This window comes from Macaca thibetana, chromosome 16 (assembly GCF_024542745.1).
Source record: "Macaca thibetana thibetana isolate TM-01 chromosome 16, ASM2454274v1, whole genome shotgun sequence".
NCBI lineage: Eukaryota > Metazoa > Chordata > Mammalia > Primates > Cercopithecidae > Macaca > Macaca thibetana.
Genome location: NC_065593.1, coordinates 59,699,703 through 59,722,145, shown reverse-complemented (window position 1 = coordinate 59,722,145; position 22,443 = coordinate 59,699,703). Strand labels below are relative to the sequence as shown.

Below are 22,443 nucleotides of genomic sequence, written 5' to 3'. Positions count from 1 at the left end.
CAATTATTACAAATCCCCTCCCCAAATCCTGAGACAGGAAGATGGATAGAGAAGCTAAAATGGCTGGGCGTGGTGGCTCATGTCTGTAATCTTAACAGTTTTGGGAGTCCAAGGCAGGCGGATCGCCTGAGTCTAGGAGTTCAAGATCAGTTTGGGCAACTGCTGAAACCCTGTCTCTACAAAAAAAGCAAAAATTAGCTAAGCATGGTGGCATGTGCCTATAGTCCCAGCTACTCAGAAGGCTGAGGCGGGAGAACTGCTTGAGCCCAGGAGTTCAAGATCAGCCTGGGTGACATGGAGAAACCTCATGTCTACAAAAAACACTTTAAAAATTAGCCAGGCTTGGTGGCCTGTGCCTATAGTCTCAGCTACTCAGGAGGTTGAGGTGGGAGGTCGAGGCCGCAATGAGCTGTGATTGCGCCACTGCACTGCAGCCTGGGTGACAGAGCAAGACTCTGTCCCCCCACCAAAAAAAGAGGCCAAATGCAGTGGCTCATGCCTGTAATACCAGCACTTTGGGAGGCAGGCGGATCTCTTGAAGTCAGGAGTTTGAGACCAGCCTGGCCAACATGGCAAAACCCCGTCTCTACTAGAAATACAAAAATTAGCTGGGGGTGGTGGCACATGCCAGTAATCCCAGCTACTTGGGAGGCTGAGGCAGGAGAATCTCTCGAACCTGGGAGGCAGAGGTTGCAGTGAGCTGAGATTGCACCACTGCACTCCAGCCCGGGTGACACAGCAAGACTCCATCTCAAAAAAAAAAAAGAGAGAGAGAGAGAGAGAAGCAGCTAAGGGTAGATCATTGACAATAAGAACCCCCATTCTCCTCAAATGTATCCACTTCACATTTGTGTTTTGGAACGGTGATGTCCTTGTCGATTTGTATTTTCAATTATAAGCTGCTGAGTGCATGACATCTCCGAGACGCTTCCTTTTATAATATGCCTCCCAGAATGCCATCTTCGTTAAGGTTCCAAATGCCTTGTTTTTGTTGATGGAAAGGATAGCAATGCCAACTTGGCAGTTGGCACAAAGAATTCACAGATGGAGTGAAGCCAGGATCTACAACTTGCATCAGCTTGAGTGTACAAAAAAAAGAAAAAAGGAATAACCAGGCGCGGCAGCTCATGCCTATAATCCCAGCACTTCGGAAGGCCAGCGCAGGTGGATCACCTGAGGTCGGGAGTTCATGACCAGCCTGGCCAACATGGTGACATCCTATCTCTACTAGAAATACAAAAATCACCTGTAATCCCAGCACTTTGGGAGGCTGAGATGGGCGGATCACGAGGTCAGGAGATCGAGACCATCCTGGCTAACATGGTGAAACCCCGTCTCTACTAAAAAATACAAAAAACTAGCCGGGCGTGGTGGCGAGCGCCTGTAGTCCCAGCTACTCGGGAGGCTGAGGCAGGAGAATGGCGTGAACCCGGGAGGCGGAGTTTGCAGTGAGCTGAGATCCGGCCACTGCACTCCAGCCTGGGCGACAGAGCGAGACACTGTCTCAAAAAAAAAAAAAAAAAAAAAGAAATACAAAAATCAGCCGAGCATGGTGGCACGTGCCTGTAATCCCTGTTGCTTGGGAGGCTGAGGCAGAAGAATCGACTGAACCCAAGAGGTGGAGGTTGCAGTGAGCCGAGATGGCACCATTGCACTCCAGCCTGGGAGACACAGTGAGACTCTGTCTCAAAAAAAAAAAAAAGAATGATTTTAGAAGGCAAAAAGTAAAAGCACCAATGCTGGTTCTGAACCATCGGACTGGGGCATGATGACCAGTTGATTTCTTTTCTTTTCTTTCTTTTTTTTTTTTTTTTTGTGAGACAGAGTCTCACTCTGTTGCCCAAGCTGGAGTGCAGCGGCGTGATCTAAGCTCACTGCAATCTCCGCCTCCCAGGTTCAAGCAATTCTCCTGCATCAGCCTCCAGAGTAGCTGGAATTACAGGCTCCACCACACCCAGCTAACTTTTGTATTTGTTTTTTAGTAGAGATGGGGTTTCACCACGTGGGCCAGGATGGTTTCAATCTCCTGACCTCGTGATCCGCCCGCCTCAGCCTCCCAAAGTGCTGGGATTACACGCATGAGCCACCACATCCTGCTGACCAGTTGATTTCTGTGCTGCTCAAAGCCATTGATGACCAGTAGGTAGGGCCAGATTTCTGCAAAAATAGGCCATTGTATAATTCAAAAGGAAAGAACAACTTGGCCGTTCCTCAACAAAAATACACAGGCTCATAAAACAAAAAGCTGTGCAGAAACTCCTCCACCAGAGAGTCACTCTTTCCCAGAAACCTGCAACTCTTTAAGAATTAGAGCACCTTTGAGAAGCATGGAGTCTCAGCACCTGCAACCGGCAGGGGTGTTAAACTGGTGATAAAGGTAGCTGAAGTCTGTTTCCAGGAGGAGAGGGCTTTGAGGGGGCTGGAGTAGGGGGAGCTGCCTGCAAGGTAAAGATGTGGGAAACCCCCGAAGCCCCAAAGAGAGAGGGGAGGGCAGGGGAGGAGAGGGGCAGCAGATGTATTCTTCACAATGCTGTTGGGAACTGGCCGGGCTGCTGGGTTGGAGCTGACACAGGGCGCAGCTGCGGACCTGCTGTTAACCACACATGTTCCCTTCCCATCCCCTAGGAGCTACTTGGCCGCTGAAACTTGGCCTGGAGCAGCCAAAGATTTTGTGACTCACTGTGTGAGTGGTGGGGGTGGGTCTTCTCTAGCAAATATTTACAGGGCATGAGGTTAAGACACCTACTACCCAAAATTCATTGTCCAAGATTTGGTGACTTATACCCTAGAAAACAGAGTCCTCCTCAATGTAGAAAGTGGCAAAATCACCAGAAAACCAGAAATGAGCAAACACAGATAAAGAAATGACACAACATTCTCCCCTCGTCTCCTTTTGAAAGCCCTCATTCCACATGTATGAGCTTCCTACGGCTGCTGTGACAAATAACACAAACTTAGCAGCTACAGCAACACAAATGCATGACCTTACAGTCCTGGAGGTCTGAAATCTGGAATGGGTCTCACGGGGCTAAAACCGGGTATCAGCAGGGCTGGTTCCTCCTGGAGGCTCTAAGGGACCGTCTGCTTTCTTGCCTTTTCCAGCTTCTAGAGGTCACCCCCACTTCTTGCTCTCGACCCCTTCCTGCATCTTCAAGGCCAGCAGTGGCCAGTCAATTCCTTCTCATACCTCATCTCTCTGACCCTGACTCTCCTGCCTGATCCCGCGAGTGCATCAGGCCCACCCAGACAACCCAGGATCATCCCCCATTTCAAGGTCAGCTGCGCAGCAACCTTAATTCCATCCCCAACTTGAATCCGTGGCCACGTAACCTGCCATATTTACAAATTCCCTGGACTAGGACATGGGCATCTCTGGGGGCCGTTCTTCTGCCAACCACACCAAGCCAAGGACACTGTAAGGAGCTGATTTCCAACTCGCAGGACAGCCTCTGACCTGCTCACCCACGGACGGTGAAACCTCCACGCAGAGCGACTACTCATTTAGCAGCAGGGTGAGGACCGAGGCCTAGAACCCAGGAGAGGAGCGTGCCTGGGCCCCAACGTCCCGGTCAGGGCAGCGAGAATGGACACAGGAGGGCTGCAGGTTCATGACTAGGACCTGCCCACAGAGGCTGCCTCCATCTAAGGCCTTGGTTTCCTGTCCTGGCCTAAAGGGCTCCACCAGTTCCCAAACAGGAAAACAAAAAGAACAGAGGTGCAAAAGTCTCCTCCAGATCCCTCCTGGAGGTAGCCTGGAGCCACTAGGAGAGAGGTATCACCCCAGCCTCTTCTCTTGCTCACTCGGTGCCGTGCACTGGCCTCAGGGCCACCTGGGGTCAGGGGCCAGGATGCAGCGGTCAGCAGGACAGACCCGGTCCTGGAAACCCATGGAGCTGGCAGTACCCACTCACTGGAGGGACGCAGCCCATGCCCGCTAGTGACAGGCAGGGGCAGAGGCAGAGGCAGGTAGGGTGTGGGGGCCACAAGACACAGCCCACAGCTGATTATTCCCGTGGCCGTGTCACTGCCAGACTGCTCAGGAGCAAAATGCACTGAACCTGGTCACCTGCCACATGGCTGGCAGAAACTGGTTCATCTGCTTTGCCCTCAAAGCCCAAGCAACAAAGAACAGGGAAACGGCGACACCTTATTAAACATGAGCCAGACACACGCAAACAAGGATCGTGCTCCCCCCACTGCAAAACATCTGCTGCTGGCATGCCTTGGAGGAGGCCCCAGCTCCCTCCACCTGCCCAGAGCCAGGCAGGCGCCCTACCCATCTTTCTGGGAACCCCTGGCTTTGCAGGTCAAAGGGCGACATGAAATCCTGTAGGCAGCCAGGATCAGGACCCAGTCCCTGCGCAACAGGGCTGGGGAAGGTAGCTCCTTCAGTCTCATCACGAGGATAATCCCGTGCGGGGCCGCTACGACTTCTTCTCGCAGCTGTGCTGAACTTCAAGTTACAGGATTAACTCAGAAAATAAAGATACTGGCCGCACACAGAAGCCACATTCAGGATACACCCGGAAAGGCCGGGGCCCAAGGATGAGCCTCTATGCAGAAGTGAGAACGGGACATCAAGTCGTACTTAAAATGAAGGAACTAGGGCTTAGGGCATTCACTGCAGTGCTGGGATCTTAGACCACAGGGCAAGAGGCCCCTTGAGAGGCTGTAACGGGGCAGGACCATCACCAAAACGGTGGTGAGGGAAAACCTGGTGGCCTGTGTGGCTGTGACTCTCCTTCTGCAACTGTCCAGCGGTCACCCTGATTAGCACCTACTCCCTGGAAGACTCCAAAGCCTCTGCCTCCAAGGAGAGGCCATCTACCATTTATACACCCTCGATAGTAAATTTTAAAATCCCATTTCCCCCGCAAAGAGTCAAGGAAGTCAGGCCTGGGAGAAGAAACTCAACTCAGAGGTGAGCCTGGATCTGGGACCGAGGAAAGACTAAACCCAAAGGGTAAGGGAAGATGCAGACCCAGCCGGGAAATCAAAAACCGCCAAGAGTCTGGCTCAGGTACCCCCTACTTCTATGCTGTGCCTATAAACATGGAGCCTAAAGCTTCTCAGCATCTGTGAGTGAAGCAGTAGCGAATGCCTCGCCAAACGAAACTGCAATTGGGGGGACATATTAAAAACACCCAAAAGCATCACAACTGATCAAGAAAGCATTTAAGTTACAGAAAATAAAACTCAAAAGGCTGTCAAATGACATCTGTCAAGTACGCCCTTTCTCCCACTTCCTGAAGGTTAGAGTAAAGATGAACTATATCAGACCACTGAATTCAGGCTCTCACTCAACATACAAAAAGCAGCCCACAACTGAAGTGTGCCAGCCAGCATGGACGCGGGCTTGGCACCCGCAGTACGGTGGCTTCATAGTGACCAATCCAGAAAGACCACGGAGAAAACACTGCCACATCTCAGCGTCTGCAGCCCATTCAGACAAGCAGACACATGTATTACCCTCTAACACCTGCACAAACTCACCACCCAAGGCTCAGCAGCAGAAGGGCAGCCCGTCCCAGCTGGACAGTGGATTTGGATTCTTTCTCTTTTCTTTCTGTTATTCATGTGACACAAGCCACCACGGGCAGAAATCGAACTCAGTCTTACAGTGGCCCAATTTCTCTCATCCTTTGAGGATGGTTATGTAAGTTCCGAAGACAGAGTAAAGAACGTATTTCAAATCAGATGCCACCAGACAGCTCATAAAAGCAGATTTATTAGAGATGCAAGACCAGGTGCTCAAAGGACAGCTAGGATAAAAACGCCAATAAAGCCAACAGGATAAAAAACACCGCTGCCGATGTGAATGGAAAAAGGTTTCCAACATCATTGCCCCGTATTTTTGGGAAGGGTGCAAAGTTGCGCTCTCTCCTGTGCACTGGCCTCATTAACAGCAATATAATTCAAACGCAATACAAATGATGTACAATTCGATCATAAAATCATCCTCGGCCGCCGTCACCTTCACATCCCAGAGCCACCCGCCCCGCAGCTTAACGCTGGATGAAACGAAGTAGCTAATCTTACAAGAGAATTTAGGCCTGTGACAAAAATCACGGTCCCTCAGCCAGGGAAGAAGGGGAGCTAAAATGTTCACAGGAGGTGGGGTGTTGCCAGGCAACCTGATCAGCTCTGCTCCCCACAGCATTCTACAGGGACCCAGCCCCCCGCCAAGTTATAAAGATAAGAGTACACATATGCACAAAATAGTGGATCCTACATCTGCCTGGAATCGCTTTCCACCTGATGGACGACACGAAGTGGAGTGAGGAGTCAAAGCACAAAAACGAAATGTTTTGTGTTAAATGTTAAATATGGAAAATCCAAATAATGGTCATTAATAACGATGTTAAAATGTTACCATTTGAAATTACTTACCACATCCTAAATGGTAATTTATGTGTCAGGAATTCAATATGCTTTCCATAATCCTTGCACCAAGTCTTTGAAGTAGGTAGAGTATAGATGGGGAAGTTAAGGCACTGAAGAATTAACTAAGTGCCAGAGGAGTTGGGGGTTTTGTTGTTGTTTTGTTTTTTGTTGTGGTTTGATTGAGTTTTTTAGTTTTTTTTTTTCAGCGGAGTCTCACTCTGTCACCCAGGCTAGAATGCAGAGGCTGATCATGGCTCACTACAGCCTTGACCTCCCGGGCTCAAGCTATCCTCCCACCCCAGCCGCCCAAGTAGCTGGGACCATAGGTGCCCGCCAGCATGCCCAGCTAATTTGTTCATTTTTTGTAGAGATAGGGTCTCTCTAGGTTGCCCAACGTGGTCTTGAACTTCTGGGCTCAAGTGATTCTCCCAAAATACAGGGATTATAGGTGTGAGCTACCATGCCCAGTCCAGGATTTGTATTTGAAGCCAGCAGTTCATCTTTCTATGCCATGTTCTTAACCACTGCACCTTACTACCCAAAACTGTGGGCAGAGACCAGTGGGTAGGTTCCGCAAATTCAGTGCCTTTATCCTGAAGCCTGGGGGATGCTTTCCAGACTGAAGTGAACCGAGATTGGCAGTTAGTGGTAACATGGGATTAGTCCCACCTCCTTGCACTGTTATGAACCACTTGGCAGAACGTTTGTATATGAATGGTAGGCACCCTCTGTAAGACAGAGGGCAAAGTGGTACAACGGTTTTCTGGAGCTGGGACGTCTTGGGCCTAAGGCCTAGTTCTGTCACTCCTAACTGCATGAACCTGAGGAAGTTACTTCTCTAAGCGTCAGCGTTCCCATCTGTAAATGGGCATAACTGCAGTCCTGACTTCATGAGCTTGTTTTGTGGGTTCAGTGAATTCATACATGATAACTAGGAACTACTAACACAATCACCAAAATTGCTAGAGGATTAAATTGAGATGGAGTCTTGCTCTATCACCTGCACTGGGGTGCAGTGGCACATCTTGGTTCATTGCAACCTTCGCCTCCCAAATTCAAGTGATTCACCTGTCTCAGCCTCCCGAGTAGCTGGGATTACAGGCTCACGCCACCACACCAGGCTAATTTTTGTATTTTTAGTAGAGATGGGGGTTTCACCATGCTGGCCAGGCTGGTCTCGAACTCCTGACCTCAGGTGATCCGCCCACCTTGTCCTCCCAAAGTGCTGGGATTACAGGCGTGAGCCACCGCACCCAGCCATGAAAACTTTCTTTAGCCATAGTCTCACTATAAACATGCCACTTACCAAAAAGATGCGCACAATAAACATACTCAGGATACAAACAACAGCCATTAATGAACTTTGTAGTTAATACTCAAAGTTACTCCTCACTTTATTCTTTATTTGCAAAAGCTTTCATGGTTCTTAAAAGTGTTTAGTATTCACCAATTTTACTGTTAACGTTTCTAATGAGAATTTTCTAAAACTGAGGTACAGATTTGAAAAAGTGCTCTGATCAATCGGTAACAGATTTGGAATGGAATTCCCAGGCGCCAGTCTTTGCGCCCACCCGCTGGCAATATGCTGCCTCACGTGAGCATCTTTAAGACCTTTTTATTCCAGATAAAAGAATTAGGTGCCTTCTGGTAGAAAAGAAAGTAGATCTTTAGGATCAAGTCGCAGAGGCTGGCCAATCAGCCCAGCTTCTCATTTGAACTTGACCCAGACAGTAAAACAAACTTTACCATAAGGAAGGCGAGACTAACTTTTGTTATGTCTTTTCTATTCATTTTCTATTTCTGAATCGAATCTGAACTACTTTGTGGCCAACATACGACACCAGCTTCTGAGTGTGGGAATCACAGGATTTCAGGATTCAGCGGCTTCCGGCAGGATCCCCTAGGTTATGTTTAGCAATCTTCAGTTTTTCCGGGTTTTTTTTCCTTCCTTTCGTTCTTTCTTTTTCTTTTCTTTTCTTTCCTCCCCCCCCCCCCCCCACCAAAGGAAAGAACAAGGGAGCCCAGGCGGAACGGAAGTGAGTATCCCGACACGCGGATCTTAAACAACCCAGACCACCAAACCCGACAGGCCAGGAAAGCTGAGCGCGCGCCGCTGGGGGGACGCACACTTTGGGGGCTGTGTGGGCGCGCGCCGGCACCCCACAAGTTCCCATTCGTCTGCTCCGCCGATCCAGTCAGACAAAGACCGCAAGTTCCCCGGTCCACGGCTCCAGAAAGGCGGGGACCAGTCTCCCCGAATTAGGCCCATTCCGAGGCCGGGGCGCCCTCACTCGCCGCGGGGGAATGTCCCCGGGTGTCCCTGCGTGATCCGGGTCCTCCCGCAACGCTCCCGCTCCTGCTGGCGCCCTGCACCCCGAGGACAGCGACCGGACCCCGGCCCCTCCCCGGTCCGGCGGCTGCAGGCCCACGCGCCCCGCGCGCCCCGCGCGTCCCCGCCCCAGCTCCGCCGAGGGGGCGCTGCTCGGTGCGCGGTGGACCCCTCGGACCCCGCCCCTGCGGCCCAGTCCGGGCCCCGATACCCACCCGGGTCCCGCTGCGGGGGCCGGATTCGCGCCGGCTCGGAGAGCCGCCACCGTCGCCTCCGCCGCTGCCGCCGCCAGTGAGGCACGGCGGGGCGGGGACGCGCGGGGAGGCCCGGCCCCTGGCCCGCCCCCAGGCCCGCCCCCGGCCCGGCCCCTGCCTGCCCAGGCCGGGCTCCCCGCCTGCCTTCTGGTCCAGCCCTGGGCCCAAGCCTCTCGTACCCTGCTGGCCCTCCCTCAGGCCTCGCCGCGCCCCGGCCCCGGGGACTGTGCCCGGACCCGAGCCCCGCGTCCCCGAGGGAAAGGCAGGGCCCCTCGGATGCTCCGCGTGCGCGCAGGCCCTCCGCTGCCGCCCTCTGCAGGGAGATTTCTCCTATTTGGGGCTAGGAAGGGAAGACACGCTCCGGAAGCCCCCCGGACGTCCCTGCTTCCCAAGGAGTCTCCGTAGGACCCCTGGAGAGGGGCGCCGGAGCCCCCTAGGGCCGGAGATGGAAAAGCGCGCGCCATGCTAGGGGTCCCCTGCCTCCGGTGCCCCCAGCCCGCCTGCCACTCCCGGGCGCTTAGCAGTCCGGGGTCCCCAGGAGCCCGGCAGGTCCCTCCGGGACCTCGAGCCGCCCGCTGGGCACAAGCCGACGCCGCTGTCGCTTTACAGAAACTGAGGGCGGTCGAGGGGCCACCTGAGCGCAGAGAGCGATAAAGGAAATGCATGGTCGGGCTCTAATTACAGTCTAAGGGATGACACATCGAGATGGCGAGGGTCTTTGCGTGCGTGGAGATGGCACAAAGGCCGCGCCGCCCCCGGCGGCCCCCGCCCTCGCAGCGCGCGTGGTCCCGGCCCCGCCGGATGTTGACGGCGTCACCTAGCAACGGGAGATGGCGGAACCGGGCGGCGCGGCTGGCGGGTAAGCCGGGCCGAGGGGCAGCGGGTCTTGGAGCCGCCAGGCCGCGCTCTCCGGTCACCGCGCCAGGTGGCCCCCGCGTCGGCCCCTGCCTCGCCCCTTCGCCTCCACTCCCACTTCCTCTCGCCTGTATCCCTTCTCTCGCCATTTTGCTGGCCTTGCCCATCCGCTGCGTTCAGGCTCCTCCGCCCCCCGCCAACCCTTCTCACTTCTTGCCTCCTGTCCCTTTGTCCTCTCTCAGCCTCCCTCTTTCCCCTACTCCAAACGCGCGACTCCCTCTAAAACCCGGGACCGCTCGCTCTGCAGTCACCATGGCAACCACTCTGCGTGGCGGTCCCTGCGCGCAGTCCTCCTAAGAGCAGAGGGCTCTGCAGGGCGCGGGTCTGTGGGATGCCGCCCCTGACCTTGCGCCGGGGCCACTCGCTGTGGCCGGAGACCAGCCCGGCCCCGTGCCTCCCTCCTGCAAGGACAGATCCCCTCTCACAGGCTTGGGGGTGACCCGCGATGGGAGGGGTCCCTGCGGTTAGGCGGCCCCGCGATGGACCGCGGTCACCGTCCTGGGGCCTGGGTGGAAGCACTGAGCGCGCACAGGGAGGGCGGCTGGGTGAAGATCCCTACCACCAGCCTCTGCTCGCTTAGGCTCTGTATGAAAGGACAGAAACGATTGGAAAGATTTTGGCCTTTTTACCTTAGACATATCGGTATTGTTTCTTTTTTTTAAGGTGGGTCTGTATGTACTGACATGGAAAGACTAAAGGTATTATTAATAAAACGATAGGCATAAATGTAAAAGGATAGGTATACTATGATCTCTAATTCAGGGTGTGTGTGTGTGTTTAAAGCATAGAAAATTGTTGAAAGAATGTAGTCCTAAATGTTACCAGTGATTATCTTGGGAAGGAAAGGGAAGATCACAGGGAAATGTCACTGTCTGTCTCGAACATATCTATATTCCTTTGACAGATAAAAATAGCTTGAATCTTTAATTTTTTAAAAAAAGCAATATATATGTGTGTATATATATACGTGTGTGTATATATATATGTGTGTATATATATACGTGTGTGTGTGTCTATATATATATATACCACGGCATTCTTGTGCTACATAAATCGTGGAGAAACTCAGAGTCCCTAGAACATTTACTCTGATCGCACTATTTTCTCTACTTTGTATTTCTTTTCCCCAGTTTTGTCCCAGACACGAGTTATATTTGAGGTGACTTTTCTGGGGTGATCTAATCCTGCTGTTCCTTCAATGTTTTAATAATTATATTTTTCATTCATTCATGGAGCTTTGCTTTTGTGGCACCTCTGCCACCCGACAGGCATGATATAGTGCTATGGTTCCTGACAAACAGTACAAAGTCCTGACAACAGCCTGGGGGTGGGGGAGCAGAGAAGTAACAAGTAAATAAACAGATATGCAGAATTCAGGAGGGGATAAGGGCCAAGAAAAAGAAAACTGTTGCTTGAAACTGTTCAATTATTTCTCTAAAACCAGGTCTCATCCGGAAGATGGATTGGCTTCTGAGGAAGAGAAGGAAGAGAATAATGAAAGCCACATGGTAAAATTCCCTATGGGAAGTTATTCGGGGCTTATATTTACTAGGAATTAAAGAGAATCAGAGGCCGGGCGTGGTGGCTCACGCCTATAATCCCAACACTTTGGGAGGCCAAGGCAGGTGGATCACATGAGGTTAGGAGTTTGAGACGAGCCTGGCCAACATGGCAAAACCCCATCTCTACTAAAAATATAAAAATTAGCTAGGCGTAGTGGTGTGTGCCTGTATTCCCAGCTACTCAGGAGGCTGAGGCAGGAGAATGGCTTGAACTCGGGAGGCAGAGGTTGCAGTGAGCCAAGATCATGCCATTGCACTCCAGCCTGGGTGACAAGAGTGAAACTCTGTCTCAAAAATAAACAGACCAGGCGCAGTGACTGACGCCTGTAATTCCAGCACTTGGGGAGGCCGAGACAGGCAGATCACGAGGTCAAAAGATCGAGGCTATCCTGGCCAACATGGTGAAACCTGTCTCTACTAAAAATACAAAAATTAGCCGGGAGTGGTGGTTCATGCCTGTAGTCCCGGCTACTCAGGAGGCTGAGGCAGAAGAATGGCTTGAACCTGGGAGATGGAGGTTGAAGTGAGCCAAGATTGTGCCACTACACTCAGCCTGGCAACAGAGCGAGATTCCATCTCAAAAAATAAATAAATACGGGCGCGGTGGCTCAAGCCTGTAATCCCAGCACTTTGGGAGGCCGAGACGGGCGGATCATGAGGTCAGGAGATCGAGACCATCCTGGCTAACACGGTGAAACCCCGTCTCTACTAAAAAATACAAAAAACTAGCCGGGCGTGGTGGCGGGCGCCTGTAGTCCCAGCTACTCGGAGGCTGAGGCGGGAGAATGGCGTCAACCCGGGAGGTGGAGCTTGCAGTGAGCTGAGATCCGGCCACTGCACTCCAGCCTGTGCGAAAGAGCGAGACTCCGACTTCAAAAATAAATAAATAAATAAATAAATAAATAAATTAAATTAAAAATAAATAAATAAATAAAGAGAATTTGGACTTGATCAAGTATATTGTGTGATGACATTATCTTGCACCGGAACAAACTCAGTTCAGTTGAAGAGAGACTCATTTTCTTCCTACCCCATTCTAAAGTGTCAGTGATTAGTTAGGAATGCAAAGAATGTCCAACTTTGGGTTGCCCTGAGTTTTTCAGAACTCATTTCCTGTAACGAAGGATGCAAAAATGATTATGAAAAGCAGAGAGGGCCGGGCATGGTGGCTCATGCCTGTAGTCCCAGCGCTTTGGGAGGCTGAGGCGGATGGATCGCTTGAGGCCAGGAGTTCAAGACCAGCCTGGTCAACATGATGAAACCCCATCCCTACTAAAAATGGGAAAATTAACAGGGCATGGTGGTACACACCTGTAGTCCCAGCTACTCGGGAGGCTGAAGCAGGAGAATCGCTTGAACCCAGGAGATGGAAGTTGCAGTGAGCCGAGATCATGCCACTGCACTCCAGCCTGGGCAACAGAGTGAGACCCTGTCACAAAAAAAAAAAAAATTAGAAAAGAAAGAACAGATAAACTGAAGCATGAAACATGATTTTTTTTTTTTTTTTTTTTTTTTTTTTTGAGACAGAGTCTCACTCTGTCTCTAGGCTAAAGTGCAATGGCAGAATCTCGGCTCACTGCAACCTCCGCCTTCTGAGTTCAAGCAATTCTCCTGGCCCCAGCCTCCCAAGTAGCTGGGATCACAGGTGCGCACTACCACACCCAGCTAATTTTTGTATTTTAAGTAGAGATGGGGTTTCACCATGTTGGTCAGGATGGTCTCGATCTCCTGACCTCATGATCTGCCTGCCTTGGCCTCCCAAAGTGAAACATGATCTCTTACAGATGCTGAGAAGGGTATAAATGCAGTTTTCCTATTAGTATAATTTCACTATAAAGAATAAAACCTCACAAGGTCCTTTATACTTTGTTTCCTGATTTTTTTTCCTGCCACACCTTTACAGGCGTCACCACCAGAGAAGGATGATGGCCAGAAAAGTGAAGAAGCTGTCGGTAGCACAGAGCATCCTGAAGAAGTCACAACCCAAGCGGAAGCTGAAATTGAAGAAGGGGAGGTCGAGACAGAAGGGGAAGCTGCCGTGGAAGGGGAAACCACAGTGGAGGAGGAGACTGTGTCCTATGGAGATGCTGAGAGCGAAGAGGAATATTACTATTCGGAAGCTTCATCTGCCGAAGGGCAGATCGGTGCTACAGATATGACTTACCCATATTTCAGTCCTCAGGAACTGCCTGGAGAGGAGGCACACGATAGTGCTAGTAGGGAAGCTGGTCTCGAAGGCTCCCACCAAGAGGCCACTGGTCCACCAGAATCCAGAGAAGGGAGGGTCACCTCCCCAGAGCCATCCCACAGAGTCTTAGGCCCGTCGGAGCAAATGGGCCAGGTCACCTCTGGGCCAGCAGTAGGCAGATTGGTGAGTAGTCCTGACCTCTGTTTTGTGCCAGTGTCTCACGGCCTACAGGGTTTGTCACCCTATGTGAGGAACTTGGGGATACACTATAAATACAAACTGCAATCCCTGTTAGAAATTTCTTAGCAGGGCTGGGTGCTGTGGCTCATGCCCGTAATCCCAGCACTTTGGGAGGCGAAGGTGGGTGGATCACCTGAGGTCAGGAGTTCGAGACCAGCCTGGCCAACCTGGTGAAACCCTGTCTCTAGTAAATATGCAAAAATTAGCCAGGCGTGGTGGTGCACACCTGTAATCCCAGCTACTCAGAAGGCTGAGGTGGGAGAATTGCTTGAACCTGAGAGGCGGAGGCTGCAGTGAGCCAAGATCGCACCATTGCACTCTGGCCTGGGCAAGAATGAGACCTTGTCTGGAAAAAAAAAAAAAAAAAAAAAAAATTCTTAGCAAGCTTAGGTCTCAGGATTCACGGTCAAATGCTGAGAGATCCTGGACTCTGCTTCAGCGTTCCCAAGCCCAAGGCTGGAGGCCTCCATAGCCGCCATCCACCTAAGGGCATCCACGTTTCCAGGCTTCCAGAGCAGCATTGTGCAATATGGTCCATCAGTCATATGTGGCTACAGAGAGCTCTCCAAATGTGACTTGCAAGCTGGAGGAATGGAGCTTTTAACTGTTTGTAATTTCCATTTCAATAGCCACCTGTTGCCAGCAGCTGCCATAATGAATAGTGCAGTTCTAGATAATAACAATGAGACAATAGCTGCATTCTTACATTTTTTCATTAAGTTTTTTTTTTTTTTTTTGAGACGGAGTCTCGCTCTGTCACCCAGGCTGGAGTGCAGTGGTGTGCTCACTGCAAGCTCCGCCTCCCGGGTTCACGCCGTTCTCCCGCCTCAGCCTCCCGAGCAGCTAGGATTACAGGCGCCCGCCACTACGCCCGGCTAATTTTTTGTATTTTTAATAGAGACGGGGTTTCACCGTGTTAGCCAGGATGGTCTCGATCTCCTGACCTCGTGATCCGCCCGCCTCGGCCTCCCAAAGTGCTGGGATTACAGGCGTGAGCCACCGTGCCCGGCCCAATTTTCTTTAAACAATCACAAAGTTACAGAAAAAAATGAAGTGCAGTAAAATGGATCTTTTATTTTCTTAAACATTGGAGAGTGAGTTGTGGATCTGATGCACCAAAGCCTTCGAATGCTTCTGTATGTGTTTCCCACAAACAGCTGCAGCACAACCTTCAACATCTGGAAATTGGGCCAGGCATGGTGGTGCATGCCTGTAATCCCAGCACTTTGGGAGGCCAAGGCGGGTGGATCATTTGAGGCCAGGAGTTCAATACCAGCCTGGGCAACACCCTAAATGATGCCTGAGCATTCCTTGGAAATGGAGCAAGGCAATTTCCAGAATTTTTTTTTTTTTTTTTTTTTGAGATGAAGTCTCGCTCTGTCACCCAGGCTGGAGGGCAGTGGCATGATCTTGACTCACTGCAACCTCTGCCTCTCGGGTTCAAGCAATTCTCCTGCCTCAGCCTCCCGAGTAGCTGGGACTGCAGGCACACACCATCACACCCGGCTAAAATTTGGTATTTTTAGTAGAGATGGGGTTTCACCATGTTGGCCAGGCTGGTCTTGAACTCCTGACTTCAAATGATCCGCCTGCATCAGCTTTCCAGAGTGTTGGGATTACAGGCGTAAACCATCGCTACTGGCCAGTATTTCACATTTTTATGCCATTATAAATGGTTTCCAATTGTATGTTGCTAGCATGTAGAAATACAATTGGTTTTTGTATATTCACCTGATGTTCTGCCACATTGCTAAAGTCTCTCACTTGTTAGACTAGCTTGTTTGTAGAATTCGTAGGCTTTTTCACAAAGATAATCATGTCATCTGAGAAAAAAGGCAGTTAACTTCTTCCTTTCCAATCCAGATGCCTTTTCTTTCTTTTTCTTGCCTGATTACATTGGCTAGAACCTCCAGCACCATGTTGAATAGAAGTGGTGAGAGCAGACCTCTTGTCTTGCCCTGATCTTACGGGAAAAGCATTCAGTCTTTGACTGTAAAGCGCCATGTTTGCTGTAGGTGTTGTAGATACCCTTTATCGGGTTGAGGAAGTTCCCTTGTATTCTCGGTTTGTTGAATGTTGTTGGGTGGTTGTTGTTTTTTAATCATAAAAGGGTATTGGTTTTGTCAAATCCTTTTCTGTGTCTGTTCAGAAGACTGTATTTTCCTTTTTAGTTAGTTAATTTGGTAGATTACATTGGTTGATTTTCAAATGTGCAGGCAACCCTGCACTCTGAGATAAACACAGGGAGCCACTTCAGAGCCATGTGAATGTCGGTTCCTCATTAAACTCTTGGTTTATTTATATTCTTACATCTGCATAGACTCAGGCTCTGCATGTGATTCACTGGGTTATAACCTGTTACTGTCATTATGTATTTTGATGCTCAGTTTGGCCAATGAGGGCCCATTTAAACCAGCTTTTGTGTCGTCTGATGCACCTCCATCCTTCTTTGAGGACTTTCTTGCTTTCTGGCATAGACTGCCCAGTCTTAGAATCAGACATTTCTCCAGGAGCTCTGTTTCTGTTAGTGGAAAATAGAATTTAGAAGTTATGACTTGGGTGCTGGGGTCCTCATTGATGCTGGGGTGTCACTGTCCCCACGCCCTCTCAGTGGCAGGAGATAGGACCTGTGTGCATGTACTGTCCATACTTCCCCCACATTTATGTATGTTCCATGTACACAGATATTCGCTCACATCTATATTTATTGGAATACACCCCTGCCCCCAGCCTTGGCTCACAACAGCCCCTCTAATTCCATCTCACCTCCATAAGGGGTCCCTCCCAGTTTTCTCCTCTTCCTTTTTTTTTTTTTTTTTTTTTGAAACGTAGTCTGGGACTACAAGCACTCACCATCATGCCCAGTTAATTTTTGTATTTTTTGTACGGGAGGGTTTTACCATGATACCCAGTCTGGTCTTGAACTCCTGGGCTCAACCAATCCTCCCGCCTCAACCTCCCAAAGTGCTGGGATTACAGGCATGAGCCACTGCGCCCGGCCTCCTCTTCCATATTTGTAGCTTCTTTCTCCAACAGGGAGAAGCCTGGCCCCATGATCCTTACTATATTCACCAATGTGATCAATCCCCCTGGATGTGACCTGTCTCCCACTTTCATTGCCTTGGCTGCCCCAACCCCCAGCATAGCTTAGGTTTCAGTTATTCTGGAAGGGGAGATGGGAGCGTGGAAGGGAGGCAGGGAAAGAGGCTGCTTTATGCTTCTGAGCACTGACTATGGGCTAGACACCGTTCTGTGTTGTCTTAGAATCCTGACAACCCTATGAGGTAGGAACTATGATTGTGCCCATTGTACAGATGAGGAAACTGAGAGGTGAAAGGTCATTGCATAGTCACCCAGCTGTTGTGGCAAATGGTGGCTCTTGCTTCAAAGCCACCGTTCTGAACCACAAGGCACCCATCCCTCCTACTCCCCCCGCCGGGAAACCCGAAAGAGTTTCTAAAAGTCACTTTGGAGAATAGCATGCTTTGGTATTCGGTGAGCCCTAATTAAGTTTTATGATCACAAGTGACAAATATAAAACCAAAACCACCTTTAAGAGTTTAACAACAACAACAGGCCAGGCCTAGTGGCTCATGGCTGTAATCCCAGCACTTTGGGAGGCCGAGGCAGGCGGATCACTTGAGACCAGGAGTTCAAGACCAGCCTGGCCAACATGGTGAAACCCCGTCTCTACTAAAAATGCAAAAATTAGCCAGGTGTGGTGGCGCATGCCTGTAATTCCAGCTACTCGGGAGGCTGAGGCAGGAGAATCGCTTGAACCCAGGAGGCGGCGTTTGCAGTGAACTGAGATCGCGCCACTGCACTCCAGCCTGGGCGACAGAGCAAGATGCCATCTCAAAACAACAACAACAACAACCCTGAAAAACAGAGCTGGGGAAAGCCATTAAGGGGAGGGTTTCTCATAACAAAAACTATCAGAAAAGACTCTGCAAAACCCACAGTGTTGCACAGAGGTCATCATAACCTTTCAAAACAAAAACAAAAACAAAAAAACACTTCCACAAGGACAGCTGCCCAGCAACTGCCTGTGGAAACTTCCAGTGATGCCACCCTGTTATCGATCCTTACAGCCAAGGAGAATTACCACAAACAATTATGTCATCCTCCTCATTTTTCCTGTATTGACTTTCATCTTCCTTGACCTCCCTGAATACAAACATAATTTACTATGGCACCTGTATTCCCACTGCAATGCCCTATCCCCAAATAAATATCAGTTTCCTTTACGGAACCTCTCTCTGTTATTTAGGAGGATACGTTGCTCAAAATTTAACGTAATTGTTAAAGTAATAGGAAATCACTTGGATATAAAGATCAGCATTTGACTTTTGCAAATGTTCAAATGGAAAACATCTACCTCTCCCTTGCCCAGGGAATTCAGAAGTGGTTCCCCCAGCTCACACCTGTAATCCCAGCACTTTGGGAGGCCAAAGCAGAAAGGCTGAATGAGGCCAGGAGTTTGAGACCAGCTAGGGAACATAGCCAGACCCCACCTCTAAATAAAATATTAAAAAATTAGACCAGTGTGGTGGTGTGCACCTGTAGTCCCAGCTCTCTGGAGGCTAAGGAGGGAGGATCACTTGAGCCCAGAGGTTGGGGGTTGCAGTGAGCTATGATTGCAACACTGCACGTCAGCCTAGGTGGCAGAGTGAGACCCTTACTCAATAATAATAAAAATAATAATAATAAAGGAGTGGTTTCTGCCTGTCTGGGTCTGTAGCTAAGTGTAAACACTCAGGCACAAGAATGTGTGGGTCATGGGATCTTTTGCTCCCACATGCTGAGCGCCTCAAGGACGGGAAACCACAATTCTGAGCACCCTCTTCATGAAAGCATGCGGGAAAGCCTCGGCTCCCAGCCAGGGTCTCCCAAGAGGACTGTTTCCTCTTCTCTCCTTTCAAACCAGCCCCCTTTAGGGAAATTTCAATAAGAAAATGTCTTCCCTTCATAAAAACACCCAACTCGATTTTAACTTTATTTTTGAGAAGGGGTCTTGCTCTGTTGCCCAAGCTGTAGTGCAGTGCTGTGATCTCCACTCACTGCAACATCCACCTCCAGGGTTCAAGCGATTCTTGTGCCTCAGCCTCCCAAGTAGCTGGGATTACAGGCATGCACCACCACACCTGGCTAATTTTTGCATTTTTAATAGAGACGGGGTTTCACCTTGTTACCCAGGCTGGTCTCGAACTCCTGGCCTCAAGTGATTCACCTGCCTCGGCCTCCCAAAGTGCTGGGATTACAGGCATGAGCCACCGCGCCTGGCCAGGTTTTTTAAAAAACACGCAGGTGACTATATTTTGATTCTGACAATTTTCACAAATGTAATGAGTTAAAATTGAATAACTTCTCTGTGGCAGTTAATCCCTTGTTGACTTAGTTTGGGTTGTTCTTGCCACAGACAGGATCCACAGGGGAGCCCCAGGGGCAGGGGCTCCCGACGGGCGCATGGCACCGCTTCCGGCTGAGCCACTGGAGCAGCATCGAGTCCTCGGACCTGGAGGAGTTCGTCTCACAGGAGCCAGGTGCCGCCCACCCGCTGAGGTCATCCTGCTGTGGCGGCATTAAGCCACCTGCACGGGCCCTTCTGTGCAAGGGACGCCACTCGTTTGTCATCCGTTTGTTACCTGTTTCCTGAGTGGCTGTGAGCTGAAAGAGAAAAATCTTATTAACAGATATGGATAACATTTATTGGGTGTTTACTGTTTTATCTCATTTAATCCTAACAGTGACTGATGAAGTAGGAACCGTTCTGCATTCAACAGACAGTTCCCCTAAGGGTATTAAGGAACTGGTTCGATTAAGTGACAGAATGCAGACTTCGCCGAGATTCAGTGATGCCCAGCCCCATCTCCTGACGGCCATTTCTCACTGCCTCCTGGTCTCAGAGCGAGGCATGCCGTGACAGCACCCCCAGGCCTGAATCTGTCTGCTGACTTTCAAAGGCTTTCCAGAACCCCCGTCTTCTTATGTAGTCCCGGCATCCCAGTGCTGTGGACACGGGAGGGCAGATCAGGAAGTTGCAAATTCCCTGTGGTACCAACCTGCAGCCAGTCCAAAACCTTGCATTACTTGCAAAGGACATGAAAACAGCATCTGTCTAAATTAGTAAAAAACAGGCCGGGTGCCGTGGCTCACGCCTGGAATCCCAGCACTTTGGGAGGCCAAGGCCAGTGGATCACCTGAGGTCGGGAGTTCAAGACCAGCCTGGCCAACATGGCGAAACCCCATCTCTACTAAAAAATACAAAAATTAGCCAGGCATGGTGGCAGGCGCCTGTAATCCCAGCTACTTAGGAGGCTGAGACAGGAGAATCACTTGAACCTGGGAGGCGGAGGTTGCAATGAGCCAAGATTGAGCCACTGCATTCCAGCCTGGGCAACAAGAGCGAGACTCTATCTCAAAAAAACAAAACAAAACATAATTAGCCAAGAGTAGTGGCGCATACCTGTCATCCCAGCTACTTGTCACTCCCGAGGGATTGAGGGAAGCTGAGGCAGAAGAACCACTTGAACCTGGGAGGCAGAGGTTGCAGTAAGCTGAGATCGCACCACTGCACTCCAGCCTGAGCGACAGAGCAAGACCCTGTCTCTAAATAAGTAAATAAATAAATAAATTAGTACAAAACAGAACAGGGATCCCTCCAACCTAGAATTATGTAAAGGCCAAAACTAGACCCTCATTTATTATTTCCTTTCTTTTACAGTCTTATCAGCTGTTTCACATTTTTAAAAAAATTCAAATCTAGGCTGGGCGCAGTGGCTCATGCCTGTAATCCCAGCACTTTGGGAGGCCGAGGCGGGTGGATCACAAGGTCAGGAGTTTGAGACCAGTCTGGCCAACATGGTGAAACCCCGTCTCTACTAAAAATACAAAAATTAGCTGGACATAGTGGCGGGTGCCTGTAATCCCAGCTACTCAGGAGGCTGAGGCAGGAGAATCGCTTGAACCCGGGAGGCGGAGGTTGCAGTGAGCTGAGATCCCACCACTGCACTCCAGCCTGGGCGACAGAGTGAGACTCTTGTCTGGGAAAAAAAAAAAAAAAAAAAGCTATCTAATCCACTAGTTAAGTGGCCACCTTTCTATTCACTCTTTATGTGGAAAGAAGCCTCTCAAAAATAATTTCCTTGCTGCCTACCTTTAAAACGGGGCCCTTTCTCTGGGATGCGCTGAGTCAGTGAATAGAAGATGGGGTAAATGATGTCTGACCCACAGGCCGTTTGGATGCTTTTGCTGTCACCTTCCCATCGTGCTGCAGGAGGCATGACAGCAGCTGTGCCATTGACGCCCCGGAAGAGAATCACTGAGCAGCTCTGAAATGTGTCTCTGTCTCTCCCCACAGTGATCCCCTCAACGGCGCCTGATGCCCACCCCAGGGAAGGAGACCGGCCAGTCTTCCAGGACCAGATCCAGCAGCCCAGTTCCGAGGAAGAGGCCGTGGCAGAGAGCGTGGAGTCCGAGGGGAGTGACGAGGAAGGAGAAGATGAAGGGTCCCGACTGGTGGTTTTGGACCCAGACCACGTAAGGAAGCCTTCCCGGGTTTTACTTTTGCCTACACAGATGGAGAATGACTCAGGCCCCTTTCTCTGCCTGCACTGTGACCCACTCCTGACCCCACATGCGGTACTTGTATCTCACCTGTTCACTGCACCGTTTATAGGCACTGATTGACCTGCCTCTTCGTAGGGTACTCTCTTCTAAGATTGGTACAGGTAAGGCCTGTGTTTCTCAACCCCTGCCCTGTGGGGCCGGGTCATTCTGTGCTGTGCCTTGTGTGGTGTTGAACGGCATCCCTGAGGTCCCCCCACTACATGCCAGGAGCATCCCCCCTTTGGTTGTGACCATCAAAAATGTCTCCAGGCCAGGCGTGGTAGCTCACGCCTGTAATCCCAGCACTTTGGGAAGCCAAGGTGTATGGATCACCTGAGGTCAGGAGTTCAAGGCCAGCCTGGCCAACATGGTAAAGCTCCGTCTCTACTAAAAATACAAAAAAAAAAAAAAAAAATTAGCTGGGCGTGGTGGTGAGCACCTGTAATCCCTGCTACTCAGGAGGCTGAGGCAGGAGAATCACTTGAACCCAGGAGGTGGAGGTTGCAGTGAGCCGAGATGGCACCACTGCACTTTAGCCTGGGCAACAAGAGCGAAACTCCATCTCAAAAAAAAAAAAAAATGTCTCTAGTCATTGCCAATGTTGGGGTTGGGGGTGTGGGGCCTATCTTAGGAGCCACTGCCTTGAGGGCACCGATTGGATCGCAGCTCCCTGCCCTACCCACTGGCAAGGGGAAAAGGCAGATGTTGATTTCATTCACCCATCAGGAAAGCTGCCGAGCTCCAGGAGCTGCAGGAAGGAACTGGGGGCTGCAGGGGGAGGTTCCCCCCCCAGACCACTGCTCCGCCCACCCTCTGGCCCCAGCTCACCATCATTTTGCCAAAATATGCATTCAGTTCTGCAAGTACCTGAGATGAGACCATGAGGTGCCTTTAATTTGTGGCTCCCAGAGTAAGAATCCCAAGCAGAAGCAGGGAGCACTCCACACAGAAGTCGCCTGTGGC

The 22,443-nt window shown here is 50.5% G+C and overlaps 2 protein-coding genes across 6 annotated transcripts in view; one reads left to right on the top strand and one right to left on the bottom strand.

Annotated features, from left to right (window-relative positions):
- The window catches only part of TBC1D16 (TBC1 domain family member 16), a 102,948-nt gene extending 93,939 nt beyond the window's left edge, over nucleotides 1-9,009 (bottom strand). For all 5 annotated transcript variants that reach the window (XM_050764227.1, XM_050764229.1, XM_050764228.1 and 2 more), the window contains exon 1: nucleotides 8,929-9,009. The gene's annotated coding sequence lies outside the window, so the exon portion shown is untranslated. The remainder of the gene's footprint in view (nucleotides 1-8,928) is intronic.
- Nucleotides 9,010-9,766: 757 nt separating this feature from the next.
- CCDC40 (coiled-coil domain containing 40) overlaps nucleotides 9,767-22,443 on the top strand; it is a 62,894-nt gene continuing 50,217 nt past the window's right edge. Inside the window, exons 1-5 of the mRNA XM_050764186.1 lie at nucleotides 9,767-9,826; nucleotides 11,327-11,390; nucleotides 13,348-13,815; nucleotides 19,292-19,415; nucleotides 21,233-21,411. Coding sequence (XP_050620143.1) covers nucleotides 9,798-9,826; nucleotides 11,327-11,390; nucleotides 13,348-13,815; nucleotides 19,292-19,415; nucleotides 21,233-21,411 — 864 coding nt within the window. The 5' untranslated portion in view covers nucleotides 9,767-9,797. The remainder of the gene's footprint in view (nucleotides 9,827-11,326; nucleotides 11,391-13,347; nucleotides 13,816-19,291; nucleotides 19,416-21,232; nucleotides 21,412-22,443) is intronic.